Genomic DNA, 24,502 nt, shown 5'->3' on the forward strand with positions numbered 1-24,502 from the left:
TATTTGCTTGGTCAAATCCAGTTGGTCGAGTTATGATTAGCAATGTGTACACTTCACGTTACACAGCCAACAACAGCAAAGCAACTTTGAGTAAACATTTCATTTTAAACATTTAAAGCAATGTATAAAATGTATGGAAGCACATCATTTTTTACGACATGCATTGTTATTTTTGTGACCTGACAACCCGCCATTATGTATCGTAGGATGTCTTGACTGTTGTTGTAGAAGACCTCAGGCTTTGCTCTGTGAAACCATGTGAGGACATTGAGAGAAGGTTCTGTTTCGAAGTCGTGTCTCCTACGAAGTGAGTATTGTGTCATATGCACAGCATGTGTATACATCAGTGGTGTAAAGTATTGGAGTAAATGTAATTAGTTACTTTACTTAAGTATCTTTTTGGCTACTTTGTAGTTGTACTGAGTATTAAAGATATTAGCAACTTTTACTCTCTACTTGACTACATTTTTGAACAAGTATATGTACTCTTTACTCCACTACATTTGTAATGACTAATGCAGTTACACATTACATTTTGCATGGCACCTATCTTATAATTAATATTGCCATTCACAGGGCAATGAAGGTACTACAATCTTGCGGATTTTGCCATAACTTACAAAAACTTGTCAACATGTCTTCTTTATATGAATATGAGTGCAGTATCAGGTAGAAGTCAATCGCTGGCGGTTTACACACGGTTAGCCCTTACCCGCTATTTCTACAGTAATATATTGGCAACACTGTTGCCAGCTAGTTACTGTAGGTCACACATCTACAAAAGCTCTTGTTTTTAAAACTAACTCTTCCTAAATGTGCTCTAAACATGTTTGCTCAAAATTTGACCATATGGTGGGACTATTGCCATGAAGTGATGTAAACCAGTAAAAAGAATGTATAGTATTTCAATTTTCAAAAGTGCTCTCACACTATATAGACAAAATATTAACCTATAGAATGAGTCGGACACAGAGAAATGAACAATTCACATATGAATCTCAACAATGGTGACAATCAACTGAACAGCTTCATGCTGCAATGCATGCTGGGTACATAGTACAAAACTCATTCATGATTGTTTGTCACCATTGATGAGGTTTGTATGTCAAGTGTCTAACTGTGTCTCAATTGCAAAGAAAGATTTTCTGACAGAGATCTTTCCATTATAACATGTAATCACTTTACCAAACATATCTTAATAAATCTTAAATGCTATATTATTATTATTTAATGATTGAATTCTTTCAGATGTATCTTCAGTTACTAAGCAAACATAAAGTTGCGGTTCCTGTAAAGTCCCTTTCAGTGTTATTGTATAAGTGTACATTTTAAAGCTACAAGAAAGTCAAAGAGTCCAACCAAAGCAAACACTGATCGCCATAATGGTGACTTAAAACATAATTGAACCACTATGAACTAGAGTTAAATCTCAATAAGATCTTACACAGATGACAGAAATAAAGTGAAAGTGGTGTCTGTAATATGTGAAGATGTTATTGATGTTTGTGTTTAATTCTCCTCTGGTGAAATCTTGACAGATTTATTGTGTTCATCTGTTATTTACACTTGTTCATCTAAGACTGTGTGACTTAAGTGCGTTAATAGATTCTTTAATAATGTATCTTCAAACAGCCATTGCAGTAGTTTACTGTAAAACACCTACAGTAACTAGCTGGCAACAGTGTTGCCAATGTATTACTGTAGAAATGGCAGGTAAGGGCTAACAGTGTATGTGAAATGAGGACATGACTGCAGCTGGCCATGAGGCCCAAACCAGCATGTCCAGTGCAAAAAGGCTTTGACTTTTTAATTCTACTTAACATTATTTTATTTATCTGTTATATTGAAGAGACCTTTTTGAAGGAGTTTGGTTTACTTATGAGCACTTGAGCTTAAATGAGACTTGGGTGTTTATAATAGACGTACAGTAGGTTATGGTGTCGGCCATGATTTGTTGCATTTTGAGGTGTTCAGTCTTATTATGATTTAAGAAAATAAATGCGATTGCTCTCCTCACGAATCGACTGTTTCTTGTTTTTCACTGATGTGTCTCTTAAGTGTTGAGGACTAGTGCTGCTTTGAGCCTACATTCAGTACGAGTAAAATACTCAAGTACTGTTCAAATCAGATACTCTTAAGACTTTTACTCAAGTCGTTTTGGAATTGGTGACTTGTAACTTGTAATGGAGTAATTTTCGCTGCAAGGTATCTGTACTTTTACTTAAGTATGGTATTCAGGTACTCTTTACACCTCTGGTATACATACAGTATCTTACAGCTGTATCTATGTACCCCCCCATCAGGAGTTGTATGCTGCAGGCCGAATCAGAGAAACTCCGGCAAGCGTGGATCCAGGCGGTTCAGGCCAGCATCGCTTCTGCCTACAGAGAGATTTCTGAAAATTGTTACATAGAGGTTAGTCCAGCCAACTACACTTAGGAGCTACATATAATGTAATATGTTATGTTACATCATTTGAAATGTGTCATGTTAAAGTATAACATTTTATCATCATTCACATTCAGCGTTTGGACAGGACGGCATCTCCCTCCACGAGCAGTATAGATTCTGCCAGCGAGCCACGGGAGCGTGTTGTCAGAGGAGACAGTATTCTACAGCGGGTACAGTCTTTGCCAGGAAATGAAGTCTGTTGTGACTGCGGCCAGGCCGACCCACGCTGGGCCAGCATCAACCTGGGCATTCTGCTCTGTATTGAGTGCTCTGGCATTCACAGGTGAGAGGTTGTTTTTGTTTGTAGTATATATTTGCATTTAAATTTATTGAAAAACATGAAATACCTGTTTACCCTATTCACTTGACTTAAAGTCCCAGTGAAATAAAAAATGGCAATGCCTATTTTTTCAAGAAATACTGAAGCGTTTATTGTAAATAGTTTATCAATGTAGGTCATTCTCTTTTTAAAATCTGTGTGCCGTCATAATCTTCAGTTAAAATAAAAAAATGCACTTCCTTCCTGTAATGACTATTCATCTTAAATGACGTATGTTAGACGGCTTGGGCGGAGCATCCGTTAACTCCTCCCCTTCAACTGTCAGTTTGCTGCCAGTTCCATTTTAAAATGCAATGGCTGTTTTATACATCCAATCAAATCGCAGAGAAATGCGAAAGCCACACCCACTATTTTCCTCATTCAAAATTCCATTTCACTTGAAATGCATCAAAATACGGAAGTAAAAACAACTGCAACTTCCGGTTCACGGGGACTTTAATTTTACTGTGAATGATTCATAATACACATGAAATGTTAATGTTCACAATGAATTTAAATGATTTTTTTCCCTAAATATTCTGTTTACATTTCATAAAATGCAGTTTTATGTTACAAGGTTATGGTCATATACTACTGTTCACAAGTTTAGGGTCACTCACTCAATCATACAATATTTTCCACATTTTAATATATTAACTCCTCGTAACCAATAACCATGGAATAACACATGGAACTGTGGGATTTATGTTGTGACAAAAAAAGCTCCAATACATCAACACGGTTTTATATGTTTAGCAGAAATGTTTTCTTGCCATTTTAGAGTTTCTTGATGTCTCACCCAAAGATAAATGAATTTCCATCTATTCTGGGCTTTTATTGGCTTTTTCATTATTCATTCAAATTAATTCGTTTTAAAACTTATCTTTTAAACACAGTTCTAGTTTTGTTATAAAAGAAATGAATAAGTTTGCAGTTACAATAAGGCCAACAAGACATTTGAGCATGCACCTGCAGATCAAAAAGTTTGTCAGCTCAAGCGAAACATTCTCTGACCCTAAACTTTTGACGGTGGTGTGTATATTTCATAAGTATAGTTTAGTGTAAGTCATCATTACAAAGCATGCTATTCAGTTATTTCTCATGTTCACACACCTCAAACATCATACAGTAGTCTTAAAGACCCTTCAAATGTTTTGGGAACCACCTGCTTCCATATAGATTTGACTATAGATAGACAAGCCGTAAAGCCACCTGCGTCAAGATGTTTATCCTGAATGCATTAGCAATGACAGATTTAGCCCAAACAGCAGAATGGATTTACATGAGGCCAGCAAGCCCTCATCCTTCAGCATATGACGCTTAATATATACACATACTGCGTCAATCCCTCATCATGATGAAGCACCTCTTGTCCCCCATCACTTCCTCTGTAGATTACAGGCGCCGGCCTCTTAATCAGATTAAACCTCTCCCACCTTCACAAAGACGTACACCCGTGACTGGAGACGGAAAGACGCATTAGCCTTGATTCACTCAGACACAACAGTCTGCAGATGGATGTGCAGATGTCACTGTAACAGGTTTCTTCAAGAGAGCAGAGTAAATGAAGTCCTGTGTTAATGTTATGATGTGTATTGTTTGTGTGCAGGAGTTTAGGAGTGCACTGTTCTAAAGTTCGATCTTTAACACTCGACACCTGGGAGCCAGAGCTTATGAAGGTGAGACTTTCCATGTGGGTTCATCTCACTAAACCATGAATATGCCCTGGTCATTTTCACTCCCAAAGCAATAGAAAGATGTACATAAAGTTACATGGTGGCATTTTTTTTTTGACAGTGAAACACATGATGTCCTTAAATATTCAAGACCATAATGCATAAAAGAGTTACACATAAAAGAGCAAACATAATCAATGTTATTTTAGTTTACTTAAACTAAAAATGTGAAAACGTTTCTGTTCATTGAAATCAAATCAAATACTAACCTAAAAATTATTGGAAAACCTAAACTAAATTAAACTAAAAATGTAAATGTTGCTTATAGCACTAAAATTCAAGTACATTTACATTTATTCATTTGGCAGACGCTTTTATCCAAAGCGACTTACAAGTAGGAGAGCATATAAACATTTTGTCAACATGCTAAACAGTACCGTTAGTTTACAAGTAATAAATAATTTGTAACAGTAATAAACAAAAAATAAAAATTAATCAATCTTATATAGCAACAAAAAACTATACAAATTAATTATAAAGTGACAAAAGCACATACCAAAATTGCTCAAACTTGAACTAAAATAAACATAACAAATAAAAATCTAAAAATAAAAGCTAAATTAAAATAAAATAAGGTAAAAATTAAGGCAATTAAAAACATTTAGTGTAATTACGGGGATATTTGTTGCATAGAATTTACATTAACTGATTTAAAAAATACTGACAATAAAGAATGACAATGCATGGTTACTGAAAATCACTTTTGATAATAATGACAATTACAGTAAAACGTTAATTAATAATGTCACAATGCAAACATCTTAACAACCCTTTAATAAGAAGCATAATTCTTAATATATATACAGTGCTCAAAAACATTAAGGGAACACCTGATCATCATCACAGCATAACACAAGTCAGTTAACCTTCAGGAATGTCAATCAACCCGGTAAGGACGCGATTGTGAACCATTTTCACTTGTTTTGGTGCAAATAAAAGTGACAACAGGTACACAGGAGAGGCAACAGCAAGGGTGGTCTGGGGAGAACCATCCTCAGAGGGTCTTACAGACCTCCACGCGTTATGAAGTATTGGGATGAAATCCTCAGATCTATTGTCAGATCTTAATGCTGGTGCATGATAATGCCCGACCTCATGTGGCCAGAGTCTGTAGGCAGTTTCTGGATGATGAAGGCATTGATGCCATTGACTGGCCCTCGCGTTCCCCAGACCTAAATTCAGTTGAGAACCTCTGGGATCTCATGTATCCGAAGCCGTCAAGTAGCACCATAGACTGTCCAGGAGCTCACTTATGATCCAGATATGGGTGGAGATCCCCCAGGACACCATGTGCCGTCTCATCAGGAGTATGCCCAGACATTGCTGGTAGTTTATACGGGCACGTAGGGCCATGCACAATACTGACTAACATGATGAGTTACTGTGATGAAATTCAATCAAGTTGAATCAGCCAGTATTATCTCAACAGTGATTACTGTAATTCCTGCCCTGAATGAGTTTAGGATTTTGGCTTTCATTGACCATTGTCACATTATTTTGTTTTCAGAACATTATGCAAAGTATATAAGTATATAAGAGTTTTAACCTGGATATTTCGTTCATTGAGATCTAAACAGTGTGATTTAGGTGTTCCCTTATTTTTTGAAAAGTGTATATATATATATAAAAAAAGTTTTTTGGGGTCAAATGTGACCCGGCCATGAGAGCCCAGTGTAATTTCAATGACTATTTTTGTGGTTATGGTCGTCATGTTCGTATTCTCACTGATGCAAAATGCTTTATGATTGTTTCCTTTAGCTAATGTGTGAACTTGGCAACGCTGTAATCAACCAGATTTATGAAGGCTCATGTGAAGAACAAGGACTAAAGAAACCCAGTCCAAACAGCTCAAGGTCAGCTTACACGTACATTACATCGACATTATGTTTTCATAAATGTGAATCTTGCATTAATTAGACGCTCCCTTTTCTGCTTCCGTTGCATGAAGGCAAGAGAAAGAAACGTGGATCAAAGCAAAGTACGTAGAGAGGAAGTATCTGAAGAAGATGTGCGGCTCAGAGGCGCTGGTGGAGGGAAGCCGAAAATCACATCACTGGCACGTGAAAAAGTGCAGGAGACACAACAGCTCCATCAGAGCCCCTAAAACCCGCCGGAAATACAGACACGATGCCACTGTTCTGTCTCCGGGAAATCTTTCTGCTGGTACATGACTGGTCATTTCTGAACATGTTTGATCTTTGACATGTTTGATCTTTGACACTACATGTATTGAACACGATCTCTTTCTTTTTGTCATTGTCCTCAGCTGCCGCAGCTGCAAAGTTTCGGAGGGAATCGTTGTTTTGTCCTGATGAGCTGGATTCACTCTTTTCTTATTTTGACACAGGCTCTGGACCTCGCAGTAAGTCTTCCTGTCTCAATGTTATATTGGATTGTCCAGGTATACTCTTGCCCTGATGTTAACACCTGTCAGGAGATCAGATCTTGAACACATAAAATGTGATTCGGTTGCCCACATTTTTAAATAAAAATTTAGTGCCAACGGGTGTTAACGGCATTTGCAAACTTAAAAGCATTGGCAGAGCGTTTGATTGGCCGTGGTATGAGTAACGTGTTCCTGGCTTGGCACTCATTGGCCCCGCAGGTCTCAGCAGTGACAGCGGGTTGGGCGGCAGTACTGACGGTAGCACAGACATCCTGGTGTTCGGCTCGGTGGTGGACAGCGTCACTGAGGAGGGTGAGTCACCCAAGTGACCCGCTTAGTGTGCAGTCGCACATGGTGCGGCAAACATAATTTCACATCACCCTCCTTAGCATTTGCATTTATATATTGTATTTGTGTAGAATGCGAGGACTCTGATGAGTCCAGCGGGGAGGTGGACATCGAGCAGGAAGCGTCTGATACAGAGAATGGGCGGGAGCTTGAGCCCAACACGTTGCTCCATAAGGCCTCACGGGCCAGAAATCTGCCGGTCATGGCTGAGGCTCTCGCACACAGCGCAGACGTTAACTCCGTCAATGAAGAGGAAGAAAGCAAGAGCGCATTAATACAGGCAGTCACAGGGGTGAGACTTGTGTTAAATGCCGTGTGTAACATTAAAGGGATAGTTTGCGCTAACATGAATTATTTCTTATAATAATGGAATGTTTTTAAAAAGCTGTATGATTTTCTCTACTCTATGGATCACAAAAGGAGATATTAGACCTGTTGTTACCGACAGCCTCAGTCCCCATTCACTGAAAAAAATGAGTCTCAGTATGCCTCAAATTATTGGGTGCTGTCTCTTTAAATCTTTCTCTGTCTTTCATAGGGTTCTTTAATAGCCTGTGAGTTCCTGTTGCAGAACGGAGCAGATGTCAATCAAAGGGACATACGAGGACGTGGACCTCTGCACCACGCCACATGCCTGGGTCACACAGGGTAAGAATTGATTAAATGCTGTGGCACACCGTATACACAGACTATGTGAAACTTTGTCAAAACAATTTATATGAACTGGTTACATATATGACATTTTACAACACAAAAGAACTAACTCAAATGGAGTTGAATGACAAATTAAATGTCCGCCGTTGAACCTTGTACCCGTCCACAGACAGGTGTGTTTGTTCCTGAAGCGAGGAGCCTCTCAGATGGAGGTAGATGAAGACGGGCAGGACCCTCTCAGTATCGCCGTGCAGGCAGCCAACGCAGATATAGTCACATTGTATGTTAAATACTGTACTTCATTTGCCTCAAGGTTTAAATGCACATGGAACTCACTCTCTCTCTGTGTCGTTCAGGTTACGATTAGCGAGGATGAACGAGGAGATGAGGGAATCAGACGGACCCTTCGGACAGCCAGGTCAATACCCCAGCAGCAGTCCCACAGAGCAGCAGTACAAAAAGTGTATTCAGGAGTTTATCTGCCTCACCATTGACGAATGCTAGGGGGCGCTCTCGAGCGGTCAAAGACTGTGGGAAAAACTAAGTGTGTAGTGATTAACAAAAATAGCTTTAGCAAGGAACTGATATCTTCACCGTCCCCCATCATGAGCAGTTAGTTTACACGTCGTGTTCGTATGTCTGTAGATAAGAAAATAATGGATATTTACGGTACGCGACAGTGAAAAGAGACGTTTTAAATGTATGTGCAACCGTGACATTAATTGCGATGTATTTAATGGGTTTAACGAAACGGCCTCATCTCATAGGACTGAGATAGAGTTCGTTTATGAATTTTGAATAATTCACAATAAGATTTCCTAGTGTTATTGAGTCATCATGCGCAAAATATGACTGTGCACTTTTCCTACCTACAGTATTTGTTCTTTTTAATGAACTGAGTTTTTCGTTTTGTTTGTTACTCGGCGTAATGTTAATGTTGTTGTACTTTTTATTTATGTTCCGTCCTGCGGATTAGTGCAATGGAAACTGGAATACGGCAAATCTGTTTTTGCCTACATTATTCTCTTTTAATAACGTACAGAAGGCATTTGAGTTAACTAGACTTTTGCTTGTCTTTCGCATTTAAAAAACACTGAACTCGACTCGCTCCACTCATCAGACCCCCCATACGCTTATGAAACGGGTGTTTGAAACCCCTTTAAAGTTAAGAGAGATGTCATCTATTCTAAGTATTTATAGAAACAATAGCAATTGTCTGTTTCATATATTTGTACACGTATTGCAAAGCTCCCACATGACTGTAATGTGATTTTTATTGAAAAATGCTTGTCTAGATGGGTCTCTAATGTCCGACAGTACGTGCATGCTTTTACTAGCTCGCATATCAGGGCTAAGTGCCTGTCTGCATTAGCTAGCATGGTTACTTATTTTAGCCATTTATTATGTGAAAATGCATGACAGCAGATGGCATCTGCTTTGTATTTTTTGCCCACATTTATTTTAAATGATGCCAGTTTTGAATGAAGACATTCTTGGGTCAGAAGTGGGTTTCATGTGACCGATGCTTGATGGTCAGTACAGTGTCAACATGAAAACAGATCTATGTGTTGATACAGTTACAAAAGTCATCTTACAGGCATTTATAGATAGAAATCAGTTCAGTGAAAAAATAACCTTAAAGGAAAAAAGCTGGAGACTGAAAATTGTACTGAATCTTTCAAGTTTTTTTTATTATTTTATTATTTTTTTAATAATAATGATGATTTGTTAGTTAAGCTGTCAGGTATGATTTAGCAGAAAATGCCAGTTTTACATCTTTTAACTTCATCATGCAGAAAGATAAGTATATAAAGTACGCTGTAATTTTACGTTTCAAACAGAGATGGCGATAGAGAGGAAAAACTTATAGATTGTAGCTTTAAATACATTTATTTCAGTGAGATTTATTATTGAAAAAAGAAAGGTATAGACTAGAGGATTGATCATGCTAACATGGGTGTTGACAATATTATGAAATACTCTGAGGGACCAGGGCTGCGTTTCCCAAAAGCATCGTTGCCTTAAGTTGATCTTAGAACCATTGTCACCAATGAAGCTACGATCAACTTAAGGCTACGATGCTTTTGGGAAACGCAGCCCAGTTCAGTCATTGTGCTTTGTGTTATAAACTAAAAGTGGATCTTTAAAGGTGAAGTGTATCATTTCTTTGCATCGGGTGGCAACCAAAAAAAAGCAAAAGTATTGATCGATTATGAAAACATTTGCTTTTTCGGAAGTTAGTTGACTCAACAGAGAGTCTTACTCAACAGTGTTTACACTTCGGGGGAATCAGTACGTACTAATGCTTTCCTTTTAGATGAAATATTAGCCTTGAAAATAAATGACACACTTCACCTTTAACCGCTGTGCTGTGAATATGCTTTGAACTGTTTTTCAGCTTCTCTCTCTCTTTTGTTCAGCCGGTGTTTATTCATTTGAACCTTTTACTTGTTCACCGCCTTCTCTTGCAACATTCGGTAAAATCTGTTTTCGCACTGTCAGATGATGTTCTGTGTTCAGAGACATTCCTGTATTGTTTGTACATTTGTTTGTTACTGTTTGTATGACAGAAATCTTTAAAAAGAAACTTTTGTCTTTTGAAACACTGGCAAACAATAAAACAAGCAAAGTCTTGAGCTCATACTTCTGCTTTTCTATCTCACATCTCTCTCTCTTTCTGCATCAGTCCGTAAGTTCTTCTGAACAGCTGTGTTTGGTTAAGAAATTACGAAGGCTTTTGCAGACAGAGAGCTACAGGGGTGGATCTTTGATTTGTCTTTTGAGAGACACCCATAATGCAATTTCCCTAAAAAAATCCCTGTTTAAATGGATGTTTCTAGGGAGGATATGGTTTCAGTTCTGTCATTGTCATGATTTCCATCGTGATGATTATATTATCTGACTTGGTATCATTCATCTTTTAGAACCCAGTATACCTGCAACTCCATCGAGGGTAAAGCGCAAGAATTTACGTGTGAGTTATATGAACACTGTTTATTTTGGGGCTGTGGTTCCCATCACTTGGTGGTACTTTATGGGTCTTTTACCTCATTTTTAAGGGTGTTGTGCTTATAATAAATCAGGGATTCATGGACTGCTATAGTGTGTCTTGAGAAGGTAGGTTATCTTCAATTCTTGGTCTTTGAACAGCAACTTCTTTCTCAGGTTTTGCCTTTAAAAGACACAATACGACATTAATAAAAGCAAACATTTGGGACGCCGAAAAGTGTTTGGACATTATATTTTAGATTTATGCATTTAGTGAAGACTTTTATCCAAAGCAACTTACAGTGTATTCAAGACATTTGTTTCCTGGGAATGGAACCCATAGAATGAAACAAAACTAAACAAAAACAGAAAGTGTCCAAATACTTTTTGTCTTACCAGTTTATTCATTTTTTGTCATTTGGGTGGAAGCGGTTTTTGACACCTATTGTTCCCTGCTGCTGTCCACTGGCATGTAGAGTTTTTTTACTTTATTCCTAAGATGTATGCAAAAACTGAACATAAAACAAAATGTCCAGCCAGCAGCAAGGACATCAATTCATGGCAGAGGCCGAGGATGTCCTCCAGTAACTCGATACATTTAGTATGGTAATCATGTTGGGGAGTCTTGAATGAACTTGTTTCCTTTTTTAGACGTCACCACGTGCCCTGGCATCTTTTGGGACTTTTCGCACATGGCTTCACACACCTCCAAAACAATAAGTGTTTGGACCCTCGTGAACCATACATTTGTGAGACCGACTGCTGCCCTAACAGGACACGAAGAGCGGTGCTGAAGAACGTCTTCGGAAGAATAAAGAATAATATATGATCACATTTAAAGCAGATATGTGGAATAGAGATCTATTTTAGTGCCATAAGTTGTTTTGTATCAGATTTAGTCCGACTCTGGGTGTATTTCTTAATAGTTTTATGGCATTTTAACATTTGAATTTTCTTTAATATGAATATTTCAAGGACTCACATAATCATGAATTTATTCGGGATTCTTTCCAGGATTCAGAATTGACTCTTGTCTTATAAGATTTTAACTGTGCAATAAAACTTGTATTTTAAATATTGTTTATCTGTAATATATCCATCTACAAGATCTATAAGAAATCCCTTCGAACAAAGCAGTTAATTGTTTTAAGGTTTTTTTTACAATTTGTAAATTGTTTTTGAAAAAAATATATTGACATAAATCTGTTAAGTTAATAGATATAGTACTGCTTCTTTATTATTATTCAATATTTATGATGATTATTAGTAATAATAATAATAACCATACACTTTTATTATACTTTACTATACTCCATTAGCATATTATATTTGATATAACATATATTGTAACACACATTATTTAGTAGTAGTATTAATAATAAAGTACAGGCATATATCATTTTAGTGCGGAAAAGAAAAACGAACAGTATGCAGTACTATACACATTGTATAAGACGTGTGTTCGTTGTATACTTTAATGTTAATATATAGTTCAGCACGTGTTATAGTATTCTATTTCAGTTATATAAAGAGATTAAGTTGTCCTCCATTACAGCTGACACGGAATGAAAGCTTACGTCAAGACGGTCACGCACGTCAATGACGCGTTTCCAATAGAAACGGGAAAACGTATTCTTGTAAAGCGGTGCGGTATTTTCCCTTCTACAGTTGCACAATTGCTAATCTCAGTTCGCGTTACAAAATGTATGCGCATGCGCAGTGTCGAGGCCATGGACAGGAAGCGCGACTGAAAGCCGCTGATAAGCGCAGGCTTTGGATGTTCCGGGGAGCACTCCAGCCTTCCTCTGGTGGGATTTTAATCGGGACGTTTTATTACGAGTACAAAAACCGACGGTTATATAAGCAGCGTGCCCAGTCGCGGTTCACAGTGACTGATGGAGCTGTATTTTTGTACCGATCGCCGTTTACTTTCGAGCGAACTGTAGGGCCGGTTCCTTGTGTCAAAGGAGCTCAGTAACAATGAAGGCCTAGAGTGCATATCTGAGGGATTTAAAGCTCTCCTGTGCTCCCGGACTCCAGGATCAACGACACACTCAGGTATCAATATCACGGTCAAATAAATGAACGTGATATACATCCATTGTGTATATATTCGCAAAGCGTGTTTTATTAGCCTTACGCAGGGATGTAATGTGAATAAATGTTTTTCGTAGATGGGGGTTGGTGGTCTAGTTGCATTTCGCACTACTCTTTTCTCAATTAGTTGTTTAACGTTTTTTCTTATGTATTATATGATTGTAACAGCGATTGGTTGCTAAGCAGCTGCAGTCGACAGATCATACAAAGTAACAAAATGACGTCTGTAGTTTGTAACATATCGTCAACAATGTTGTACGTCAAACAAAAACATAAACGCACACATATATGAACAATGAAAATGATTGTTGTGTTAATTTTGTCTTGTTTTTTTGTTTATTTTGCTGGCTACATTAGCGCAGTTTTGTGGAAAAGGGTGGAGTCGTTTTCTTGCTGTAAACATCATGTATTATCGCAATAAAACTCTATTAAAGTGACTAGGAATTATATAACGTGTCGATATTTTCCCCACATATATCTTTACTGTATTTGTTTTGCTCTCTCTTTTTTCTCGATTTAAATGCAATATCAATTGGGCCTGCAGGGGTCTCTGTGGATGTTAATTACCTTAATGGTAAAAAAAACACAAAAATGACAAGCCATCACGATTGCAAAATGACATTTTTTCATTCATTGTATTTTGTATTTATCTGTCTTAAGCGTGTTCATATAAAGGGTTTTTCGTTTTATATAAGTGCAAAGGTTTAGCCTCTTATGCCCCTAGTGGAAGGAGATGCATGAGATCTTAAAGGAACAGTTAACACAAAAATGAAAATGCTACCATAGTAGGAAAAAATGGCTTTATAAATGTATTTTGTGTTTTTTTAAAGAATGTTTTGAAGAGTGTAGGAAAGCAAACAGTTCTGGGGCGAACTTTGACTACCATTGTCTTTTTTCCCACTATGGTAGTCAATGGGCTCCAAGAACTGTTTTGTTATAAGCGTTCTTCCAAATATCTTTCTCTGTGCTCATCAGACAAAGACGTTTATATACATTTGGAACAACACGAGAGTAAATGATAACAGAATTAAACATTTTGGGTGAACTGTCCCTTTAAGTCTTCTCACTGTGTTTCTTTACCAGCATTGTGTTTTCTGTTCACATTCCACATCGACCAAACCTTGTTTATTCGACATTCGCAGGCATGGCTTCGCAGCTGCAGATGTTCTCCGCTCCGTCTGTGTCCTCCAGTGCCTTCTGCAGGGTGAAAAAAATGAAAGTGGAGAGCTGTGCTTGGGACGCTTCCAATGAAGCGTACAGTTCTGTGGGCCAAGCGTACAGCTTCAACCCCGCGGCGGGCCTCTCCTTCGGCGCGTCCGGACTGGTCTTCCCCCCGGCGTCTCGGGGTCAGGTGGTGGTCCGTGCCGCCGACAGCACCGGGAGCCACCAGCGCGGATCCAGTCGCAGAACCACCCATCACGTGGAATCGCACTCCTCCCGTGGACAGAGGTACGGCGTGAAACGGAAGAACGAGGAAGCGGAGGCTTCGGGAGGCGGGGGCAGCGGGAGCGGAAGCGTTCAGATCCTGGAGGAGCTTTCGGCGCCCGCTTTCTCCGCCCGCACGGGAGGAGCCGGGACCACCGCCCAGTCCATCCCCCATTCAGCCAACACCACCAAGAGTAGCAGCTCCAACGGGGAGGGGGACTACCAGCTGGTCCAACACGAGATCCTGTGCTCCGTCTCCAACAGCTATGAAGTTCTTGAGTTTCTCGGTCGGGGCACATTCGGGCAGGTGGCCAAGTGCTGGAAAAGAGGAACTAATGAGATCGTGGCTATCAAGATCTTGAAGAATCATCCATCATATGCGCGTCAGGGGCAGATAGAGGTATGTTATGAATGCCTTCACTTGTATGAAAGATGCATTTTTGCAATGTATTCAATTTAACTGCAGAGACTGTTGTAGCAGTCTTCTCTTTTCTACTTTTTCCACATTGTATCTTCCATTTAAAGCGTTCATGCTTGGTTGTTTTACCCAGAGCCATTGAAAAACAGAGTTGCGACACAATTTGATCTCACAGCCACGTGGTTCATGGAGTGCTCAATAGTTCCAAACAAATCCGTGCTGTCAACCTATTTGAATGGATTTTAGCGGTACAGACAACTGCAACTATATTTGCGTAAATTTTGCTATTACCACATACTTTGCACTGGATACTACGTTGACTACTTTTATAGCAGCATTTAGTCTGGGGAGTAATATGAATATAAGATCTATACATATAAGATCTATGAATATGTCCGCCAACTTGTTAAAATGTATAAACATGCCGTTATTTCACCAACTGTACAGCAAATGCGTTTGGGAGGCATTGAAATGAATGGGCTTCAGTGCAGTGTTTGGAACGACTGGTCACTCCATGACACAAGTTACTTCCGCATTCATTTCTTCCAACAGACGTCTATGCGAGTGTCGTAACTGCTCTCGTTTTACCCAAAAGGGCGTTCATTACTCTGGTGATAATGTATAAACAAACAAATGCAATGCTATGCAGGTGTTTCCTTTGTCAACAGAGATGTTGCCTAGCAACCGGACCGTGAAAGATAAACAATGCTATGCATTGCAGGTTTTGCAGGTGTGCATTTAACAACAAAAAAGGCCATTTAGCGTGTTTTGCATGCTTGTGTCTGCAAACAGTTTTTCTTCCTGTAACACTGATTTGCTTAAAAGAACACAACCACCAATGTGGATTTCCATGCGTGATTTCAAGGTGGAAATCTGATTTCATGCAGAATTGTGTGCTTCTTAAAGGGATAGTTCACCTAAATATAAAAATGATTTTATATCGTTGCAAAAGTGTGCAACTTTCTATCTATTGCTGAACACTAAAGAAGATATGTTGGTAACCAAACAACATTGACTTCGATTGGATGAACACAAAACCACTGAGACATTTCTCAAAATATCATCTTTTGTCTTCCACAGAAAAAAGGGTCATACAGGTTTCGAACATCATGAGGCTGAATTTTTATATTTAGGTGAACTGCTCCAGTGTATGAAATTTAGCGGTACCTAGTGGTGAGGTTGCGAATTGCAACCAACGGCTCACTCCACCTCTGCCATTCAAAGCACTACGGTAGCTGACACAGAACTAAGATTACGTCACATTTTCACTTCTTTGCTGTAGGAGTTAACATATTTAGGAAACGTGGTCTGTAGAGCAGTTTGTCCGTTTAGGGCTACTGTAGAAACAACATGGTGAATTCCATGCAAGGGGACCTGCGGTGTATGCAGATAGAAACAGCTCATTCTACGATAATAAAAGCATAACGCTTCATTACGAAAGGTCTTTATACACCTCTGAAGACATAGTTAGGTATATTATATTGTATTTCTGTGAATAGAAATAATTTTTTCTTCAAAAAATGACACATCGGACCTTTAACTAGGAAGTTGGAAATTCAAACTTCCTACGTCGAATGCAAACCATGCGCATTAACACACTGTAAATCTCTTCCAGGTGAGCATATTAAACCGGCTCAGTGCAGAAAACGCAGACGAGTTCAACTTCGTTCGCTCCTACGAGTGTTTCCAGCACAAGGGCCACACATGTCTTGTGTTTGAGATGCTGGAGCAGAACCTCTATGACTTCCTGAAGCACAGTAAATTCAGCCCGCTGCCCCTGAGGCACATCCGACCCATCCTACAGCAGGTGGCCACGGCTCTGATGAAGCTCAAGAGTCTGGGACTCATTCACGCTGACCTGAAGCCGGAAAACATCATGCTGGTGGACCCCATCAGACAGCCCTATAGGGTGAAGGTCATCGATTTTGGATCGGCCAGTCACGTCTCCAAAGCCGTTTGCTCGACTTACCTGCAGTCTCGCTACTACAGGTGGGTGGGATTATCAGTAATCTGTTAATATTCAAGAGATGCCTTATTATTAAATTTAGAAATAACAGTTTAATTATTTTATGGGATAATCTTTTTTTCAGAGAAATGCATCTTATAATATTGAAATGTTTTTTGTATCAACAGAGCACCTGAGATTATTCTGGGTCTGCCTTTCGGTGAAGCCATTGACATGTGGTCGCTGGGCTGCGTCATCGCAGAGCTCTTTCTGGGCTGGCCTTTATATCCAGGAGCTTCAGAATATGACCAGGTCACAAATTATTATTGTTTTGAAGAATATTGGTTTTGACCCCCATTGACTTCCATTGTATGGACACATAACCACATTTCTCAATATATCTTCTTTTGTGTCCCACTGACGAAAGAGTCACATACAGGTTTTGAACAACATGAGGATGAATAAATGATGACAGAATTTTCATTTTTAAGTGAAGTATCCCTTCAAACTTGCATAAATATCCACTGTTGATATTGGCAGGCTGCAGAATTGTCTGCGCAAACATGCGATCAACTTTGTGGTTGTTTTTGCGGTTTCACTTTATTTGCATAATTCTTTGCTTCGGTTACAAAGCATTGCATGCAAATAAACAGCAGTTTCAATAGATGTACATTCTTGAAAAATGACCCTGGAGTTTCTAACCTTGTTTTTTTCTTTCTAGATTCGGTACATTTCTCAAACACAGGGTTTGCCTCCAGAGTATCTGTTGAGCGCCGGCACAAAGACCAGTCGTTTCTTCAACAGAGGACCAGATTCCAGCTACCCACTGTGGAGGTTGAAGGTCAGCATATGACTAGAATAGTTAGTACCATTAAAATGTTGCTTAATATTCACTGCTAATGAGCTGATCTTTCTGTTTCGCCAGACTCCATCTGAGCATGAGGCCGAAATGGGCGTCAAGTCCAAAGAAGCAAGGAAATACATCTTTAATTGTTTAGACGACATGATGCAGGTATATAGAAACACAACTTTAGGATAGACTGGATAAGCATCATTTTGGATAAACAATTTACAGGATGAGTTTCATCCATGGATGTTTTTCAAGGTCAATCTGCCCAGTCACTTAGAAGGTACGGACATGTTGGCGGAGAAGGCGGACCGACGGGAGTTGATTGATATGTTGAAGCGGATGCTGAGATTGGACGCTGATAAGAGAATCACGCCGACAAAGACCCTGGGGCATCCGTTTGTCACCATGACCCACCTGGTCAGCTTCCCACATAGCTCACAGTAGGTTTTCACTCCACTTCCTTTCAAAAGATGACAAAATGACATTTCGAGCGCTTGTAGATTCACATCTTAATCTTGCAGCATGAAGTCGTGCTTCCAGAACATGGACATCTGTAAGAGACGAAACAGTGGCTATGAGAATGGGAAAACCCTGTTTGCTGCTAACGCTGTTCCTGGAACAGCTGGAAACCTGACTGTGACCTTCAGCAGCCAGCTCAACCAACACAGCCAGGTGAATCATCTGAGAAAAATACACTCGCCGAATTTCACGCATTGCAGAACTTTTCCTTTAATCCTTGTGAAATGCTTTCAGGTTCAGTCTGCTGGTGGAGCTGTACCTCTCCTCAACTACCAACCGGCGCTTTACCAGCAGGCCACCATAAACATCCCGGGCCTGGCCCAACCCAGCATCCCCCTGCAGACCCGGCCCACTCAACTGTGCGCTCAGACCGAGCCTTTCCAACAGACCCTCATCGTCTGCCCACCAACCACTATCCAAGGGCTTCCGTCTTCTAGTAAAACCTCCAGCTATCCTGTCAGAATGGAGAATGGTGTTCCAGTTGTCCAGCAGAATCAGTCCGCACAGTCTCTTCAGATTCAGCCGAGCCTGCTTGCACAGGTAAGACTTGCAGATCTCTGTGGGATAATATCTAACTCTGACGTTTCACCGATGAGTTTGGGAGAGTGGAGACGGTGCTCCTGCGAGTGCCTGTAACCGGCACGTGAGATCACAGCCTTATACCGGAGTCTGACCTTTTGTCTAATCCTTCCATGCTTTTTGCTCCTTTCCCTCCACGGTGCCCCTCCTCCGTAGGGCTCCTGTACGCCTCTGATGGTGGCCACGCTGCAGCCCCACACAGCGGGAGTGGCATCCCAGTACCCGCTGCCCCTGGCACTGGGCTGTGGGGCAGGAAGGTCTGCCCTGCTGGATCAGACAGCCACAGTGCTGGTAAAGAGAGACCCACCCAGTGTTTTACCACTAACATCGTCAACTCTCATTGGCCTCCTCCACCCTTCTTCCTCTTTCCCAAATCCTGCTCACATTTCCTTCTTTTGTCTTTGTTTCTCTCTGTCTGGTTACCCCCTCTTTTCTCATTTCTTTTTATTTCTGTGCTGTGGTTTTATTTTTCTCTCAGATCTCCCTTTCTGATTTTTGTTTGTTTTGATCTCTGTTCTTAATTCTTTTATTTATTTTTGTACTGTTTCTCTTTTATTTATTGATTTTGGTCTTTTTGTCAATTACCCTTTCTGGCATTCTTTTTATTTATTTTATAATTTTGTATTTATAAAATTTAGATTTAGATTTTATTTTGATATTTCTGTCCAATCTCCTTCTATTTTGTTTTGATCTCCTATTTCAAATTGGTTTTATTGTTGTGCTATTATTTATTTTATTATTTCATTTGGATCTTTCTGTCAGATTCACCTTTTCTGGTTTTGTTTTGTAAATTTTTAAATTTCTTAGTTGTTTTAAACTTTTTTCTTATTAAAATATTGAAAGAAAATAAAAAAACGAGATCCAAACTATCGAGAGATAAAAATGATGTTAAAAAGATTAAAATATTGAAAGATTTTTTAAAATCTTTTGTCAGATCTCCCTTTTTACATCATTTATATTCATTAATGTTTTATGTCTCATTAGTTTTGATCTCATTTTTAATATTTTCTTTAATTATTTTTTATCTTTCTGTCAGTTTCTTTTCTGATCCTTTTTCCTAATTTCTTTCATTTTTGTGCTATTTCTCCTTTTTCCATTTTGATCTTTCTGTCCGATTCACCTTTTTAATTTTTTTGTTGTTGTAAATTTTGTAATTTCTCTTGATCAAATTTTTTTCCAAATTCTCAGCTTTTTATTTATTTAGATTTTTTTCTAGTTTTATACTTCTAAATTGCTCTTTTTTGTTGTTGCTTTTGTTCATTCTTTTCTTAATTATTTGATCTTGTAGTCAGTTCTCTTTATTTTCCAAACCTTGCTCTTTCTCTCTGATCTCTTTCTCATCATTACTCTCTGTTCCTTTCCTCTTTCTCCTTCTTTCCACGCTCCCATCATTCTCTTTCAGTGCAGGTCTGCTACAGGCATGGGAGGCATGTGCTGACTCTTCTGTGCTTTGCTTGCAGCTTCTTGTTGTATGATTTTTTTTTTTATATTCCCTGACCCCCTCCTCCTCCATCTGACCGTCTGTTTGGCTCTCCTCCTCCTCTCAGGGGAGAAGACTGACCTTGTCCACAGCTCAAAAACACTCACAATCACGGTCCTCTCTCTCTCATAGCCGTGTCTGTCCGCAGGGACTCTAGTGCTGCCCGTACTGGCATGGCAGATCTTCTGGGTAGTGTTTTCTATGTGAAAACCCTCTTTGTGTTCTCTGACTGTTTAACAGCAACGATTCTTTCCAACAGGTTGCCGGACTTCTATTTCCTCCCTCCCCTTTATTTTGAATTCATGTTATTTTATGCTCATGAATTTGTTTGCATGGTGTGCTTGTCTTGGCTTTTAAGATCATTTGAGATGGCTGTGCTACATCTGAAGCTAGACACTCCCTTACGCCGCCTTGGAAGGGATTTGCTGTTTGTTTTTCTCCATCATTTATTCATTAAAATTGTGTTCAGTCACACTGTTGCATGTTATAGATGTTTCAATTCAGATTTTAAAGGCCATCTATACATTTATATCACTCATGGTGTGGTGCAGGTTTGCTGTTTTTACCCACAATTCATTTGACAGTGAATCTCATTCAGGTTCATATTGACCATCACAGTGCCACGCAGTGTGATTTTTGTTCTTTAAGTGCCAGTGTGAGTAAAGCAGATATTCTATGATTCTCCAGCAGGCCTGGCCGACGGGCACCCAGCAGATCCTCATTCCATCAGCGTGGCAGCAGGTGCCGGGCATGACCATCCACAGCTCCAACCACCAGTCTGTAGTGACCGAGTCTCCTCTGGAGGCACTGCTGTCTCAGAGCTCTACACAACAAACATCAAGCTGGAGGTAAACTGTTTTTAGCCAATCATCTTTCACAGTGTGCTATCATTTAAGATGTTGCAAGTCTTTAATGCTGATGCTGGTTGTTTTTCTCTCACAGGGCATCTCAGAGCGGTCAGCACAGCAGCGTTCTCCAACAAAACCCGCACATTCTGGGCGGTATCAATCAAGCTCAGAGCCTCGGTCGAGGAACATCTGCGGTCACACGATCACAGAATAAGAGGAGCAGGGTGTGCTGTGACAGTGGTAGCAGGTACTAACTGTTTACTTGGACTTTATAGTGTGTTATGTCAAAGGGACAGTACACTAGGGGTGTAACAAAAAGTTATTGAATGACATCACAATATTTGAACATAACGTTATGGAAATCTATATGGAAACGGAAAGATAGTTAAGTATTTTTAATAAGAATTTTTACAAAATTCCTTAGAGAATTAAGTTTTCTCTAACTAATACAAATGAAATGGGTCTGTCACAGAAAAATAAAATGGAATTTTACCATAAAATTGAAATGAAAGGAATTAAATGAAGCTTTAATAGAGACCTTACAGCAGTAAAAGGGCCAAAAAAGCGCTTTTTGTATTTTTGATCATTATATTTGATTTATTTATAAAATATAATGCTTTAAAACCCTGGCCTTCATTAACCAATCTCTTTATTTACAGCAGTTCTCTGGAGGGCTCACAGTCGTACAACGCCACCCTCACACAGCCCATCATTATCTCTGACACCCCCAGTCCTGCAGTCAGTGTTATCACCATACACAGTGATTCTGAGGAAGAGGACGAAAGGAAGTTCCACCCTGCTAGGTATCTGCCTGCCAATATCCCAGTTTATATTTTCTCTGTGTGAATTTTCTCAGCGTAAAATTCGTTCCAAAGGGTCACTAACATGACTTTATTTCAGCCGTGGCCCCAGCCAGAGAACGAATGTGATCAGCTGTGTGACGCTACATGACTCGGATTCTTCCACTGCCAGTCCTTTAACTCCCAAACCCCAGAACGGTCACATAGGGGTCCAACCCTCACGTCTGTCCAAATCCCTGGCGGTGGTAGCACCATCTGTGAAAACACAGCCTGGTGAAATCTCTATATCAGCCAAAGTCCCATCAGCTGTAGGTGAGTGTCTACTTTTTCTTTTATCCCATGTTGGAACCTGGATACAAATCTGATCTGGGTCATGCCTTTTCTTCTCTCTACCTCATCTGTCCTAGGCTAAAGGGTAAACATTTGTTTGCTTGGTTCTTCTGTTTCAGGCCTTCCTCAGAATTACTACATGAAACCTAAGAGAGCTGCCACAAGGCAGCCCAGCAGCTCCGGGGAGAGCGTTACTGACCACCAACAGGAGCTTAGCAGATCTCAACCACTTAACCTCAGTCAGGTGGGCACCTTTTCTCAATACCCAGAGTTCTGTTCCATAAAGAGCATGTTTACGAATGTCCTATTTTTTTTCTAGACCACTGTCTCCTCGTCCCAAGATTCAGCCAGCGACTTGTCTTCCCTGCGTCGACAGCAAACGTACCCACCAGCCTCCTCTCATTATTGTCTCCAGGAGGCGCCCTCATTCACCAGCACCCCCAGCTTGTACACTTTCCCCGCCCCTGGAGCCCTTGGCTCCGCCTCCCACATTGAGCATCTGCTCGTCCAGGGTTCCTCCCCCTCCATACACGTCCCACCCGCTAGTCACTATGCAGCCAGTCTTATCCCAAAGGACTCTTTAGGGGGCGTGGTCCACGGACTCTCCGCCCACTACCAGCAACATTACCCCGCCCATCCTTACGTCACCACGAGCACCAGCACCACTAGAGGAAGCGGGACGTACAGCGGCTATCAGCTCAGCCCCAGAAGAGTCTCTCAGTATCCCTACATATGAAATCCACACGGATGTCATGTAGGACCACGTCTTTCAATTTGACAACAGACAGACCTGCCATTGAAGTCGCTGCAGTTGCTTTTAACTTCATTCTATTTATTTTGACTGTTTTAGAACCGATTTTAATATTTAGACATTTTGTTTTTATTTCAAAAACATCTGTTCTCTAAAGGTCCGTTGCATAATGTTATTTTCTTAGAGGCAGGTTTCTGACATGTTTTTATTTTTTCCTAAGCAGAAGCAAAATAATGATGCTGACATGAGAAACGGGGATCGTGATAGTTTATCGCTCAACTAAAGTCCTTACACTAATCCTGTAACTTCTCTACACCTTGGTTTTAAAGTCAGCGTTGTGTTTTCTTAAATTATGTGCGTGAAGCTGACTGGTTTTCAACCACTGGAAGGTCTAGTCATGAAAGATGTGAAAAGGAAAAAAATGTGTGTTCTGTACCCTTGTTGTATTGTTATTTAAGTTAGCAGTATATGTTAGTTAAAGAAAAGGCTGGTAGTATCGTAGAGTATGTTCAGAGACGTGTAAGTACATCAATTTTTCCCTGTTTTATTTTGTGCTAGAATGAATTGTCTAAATTCATCAGTTACCTGTGGAAATGGAGGTGGCAGATATTCAGCTGAATAGATGGGATGTCAAGGCTCATGAAAATGTGCCGTTTAGAGTTCTAGTTAATACGTCACCTAGATAACCATCATGAAACATTCACAGTTTGCTGACATTGTGTGGTTTGTTTGCAGCATTTACCAGTTGTCTGCTTTTCACACTAGAGTACACCAAAAATAAACTGTCTGTGATATGGTCACGTTGGATATATGTTGTGCTATTAGGTGACAGTTAACATTGTGATATCTGAATAGATCTTTCTTCTCATAAAGACACTGTGACTGACCTCCACGGTCCTTGTTCTGGTCTCAATAACATGACGTGCCTTGGCATTCTTCTAAACGTGTTTGGCAGTGTTTTTGAGTTTGGACGTTTCGCATCAACTAAGAAAGTACTGTATACGTTTTGTAATGTCAACAATAGATTAAAACACCTCTGTTGTAACATCACCCAATAAACAAACAACAATTTCATGTTGCGTCTCGTTGATTTTCTTTCAGCTTTTTAAGTAATGTCAAAGAAATTCTAAAACAAGTATACCTTGTAAAATACTAAATGTGTCTGAAATCTATATATAAAATGTTTCTATTAAAAAAAGGTTGCTTTATTCCTTTAACAAATAATTGTATTCAATTAACTAACTATAATAGAACATACTATTTTATAGAAAAATGAGAAATCCGTAACTTTATGGATAAAATAAAAAGTATATGGACATTATAACCGTCTCCTAACCAGTGATGGGTAAGTTACTCTGAAAAAGTAATTAATTACTAGTTACTAATTACATATTCAATAGTGTAATTAGATTACTGTACAAATTACTGTCTCCAAAAAGTATTTAGTTACTTATTACTAATTACTTTCTATATCCTACATCAACCGTGATTAGTTAAGTGATTCAAGGATAGACATGAAACGGCTCTTTTAATTCATTCAAATAAATAATATAAACTACATAAAGTACTCTTATTAAC

General features: G+C 39.5%; 2 protein-coding genes across 8 annotated transcripts in view; both read left to right on the plus strand.

Moving 5' to 3' along the window:
• Nucleotides 1-9,761, plus strand: part of acap3b (ArfGAP with coiled-coil, ankyrin repeat and PH domains 3b) — a 67,832-nt gene extending 58,071 nt beyond the window's left edge. The window contains exons 13-24 of the mRNA XM_057361423.1: nt 207-307; nt 2,304-2,415; nt 2,526-2,734; nt 4,380-4,449; nt 6,265-6,359; nt 6,455-6,669; nt 6,773-6,868; nt 7,112-7,204; nt 7,312-7,532; nt 7,779-7,888; nt 8,064-8,174; nt 8,251-9,761. Coding sequence (XP_057217406.1) covers nt 207-307; nt 2,304-2,415; nt 2,526-2,734; nt 4,380-4,449; nt 6,265-6,359; nt 6,455-6,669; nt 6,773-6,868; nt 7,112-7,204; nt 7,312-7,532; nt 7,779-7,888; nt 8,064-8,174; nt 8,251-8,398 — 1,581 coding nt within the window. The 3' untranslated portion in view covers nt 8,399-9,761. The remainder of the gene's footprint in view (nt 1-206; nt 308-2,303; nt 2,416-2,525; nt 2,735-4,379; nt 4,450-6,264; nt 6,360-6,454; nt 6,670-6,772; nt 6,869-7,111; nt 7,205-7,311; nt 7,533-7,778; nt 7,889-8,063; nt 8,175-8,250) is intronic.
• Nucleotides 9,762-12,547: 2,786 nt separating this feature from the next.
• Nucleotides 12,548-23,998, plus strand: hipk1b (homeodomain interacting protein kinase 1b). Of its 7 annotated transcripts, XM_057361419.1 has the most exons (16): nt 12,559-12,940; nt 14,122-14,804; nt 16,438-16,811; nt 16,956-17,079; nt 17,489-17,608; nt 17,693-17,779; nt 17,873-18,057; nt 18,139-18,289; nt 18,371-18,676; nt 18,872-19,006; nt 20,883-21,043; nt 21,138-21,290; nt 21,703-21,846; nt 21,944-22,155; nt 22,293-22,417; nt 22,493-23,998. In XM_057361419.1, exons 2-16 carry the CDS (start codon nt 14,124-14,126, stop codon nt 22,907-22,909), a joined length of 3,375 nt encoding a protein of 1,124 aa, XP_057217402.1. In that variant the 5' UTR covers nt 12,559-12,940; nt 14,122-14,123; the 3' UTR covers nt 22,910-23,998. The 7 variants fall into 7 exon arrangements, with proteins under 7 accessions (XP_057217401.1, XP_057217400.1, XP_057217399.1 ...); XM_057361418.1 differs by having other exon boundaries at nt 12,548-12,940; nt 18,139-18,676; nt 21,706-21,846; XM_057361417.1 differs by having other exon boundaries at nt 12,550-12,940; nt 18,139-18,676; nt 20,886-21,043.
• The last annotated feature ends 504 nt before the right edge of the window (nt 23,999-24,502 follow it).

The sequence above is a fragment of the Triplophysa rosa genome, linkage group LG20 (genome assembly GCF_024868665.1).
Source record: "Triplophysa rosa linkage group LG20, Trosa_1v2, whole genome shotgun sequence".
NCBI lineage: Eukaryota > Metazoa > Chordata > Actinopteri > Cypriniformes > Nemacheilidae > Triplophysa > Triplophysa rosa.

Excerpts from the sequence above, each read along its gene's own strand:
- hipk1b (XM_057361416.1), top strand. The coding sequence starts at position 14,124 with ATGGCTTCGCAGCTGCAGATGTTCTCCGCTCCGTCTGTGTCCTCCAGT. Across the intron at positions 17,080-17,488 it reads GAGCTTCAGAATATGACCAG|ATTCGGTACATTTCTCAAAC; the intron begins GTCACAAATTAT and ends TTTTCTTTCTAG. Across the intron at positions 21,847-21,943 it reads AGGAAGTTCCACCCTGCTAG|CCGTGGCCCCAGCCAGAGAA; the intron begins GTATCTGCCTGC and ends ACTTTATTTCAG.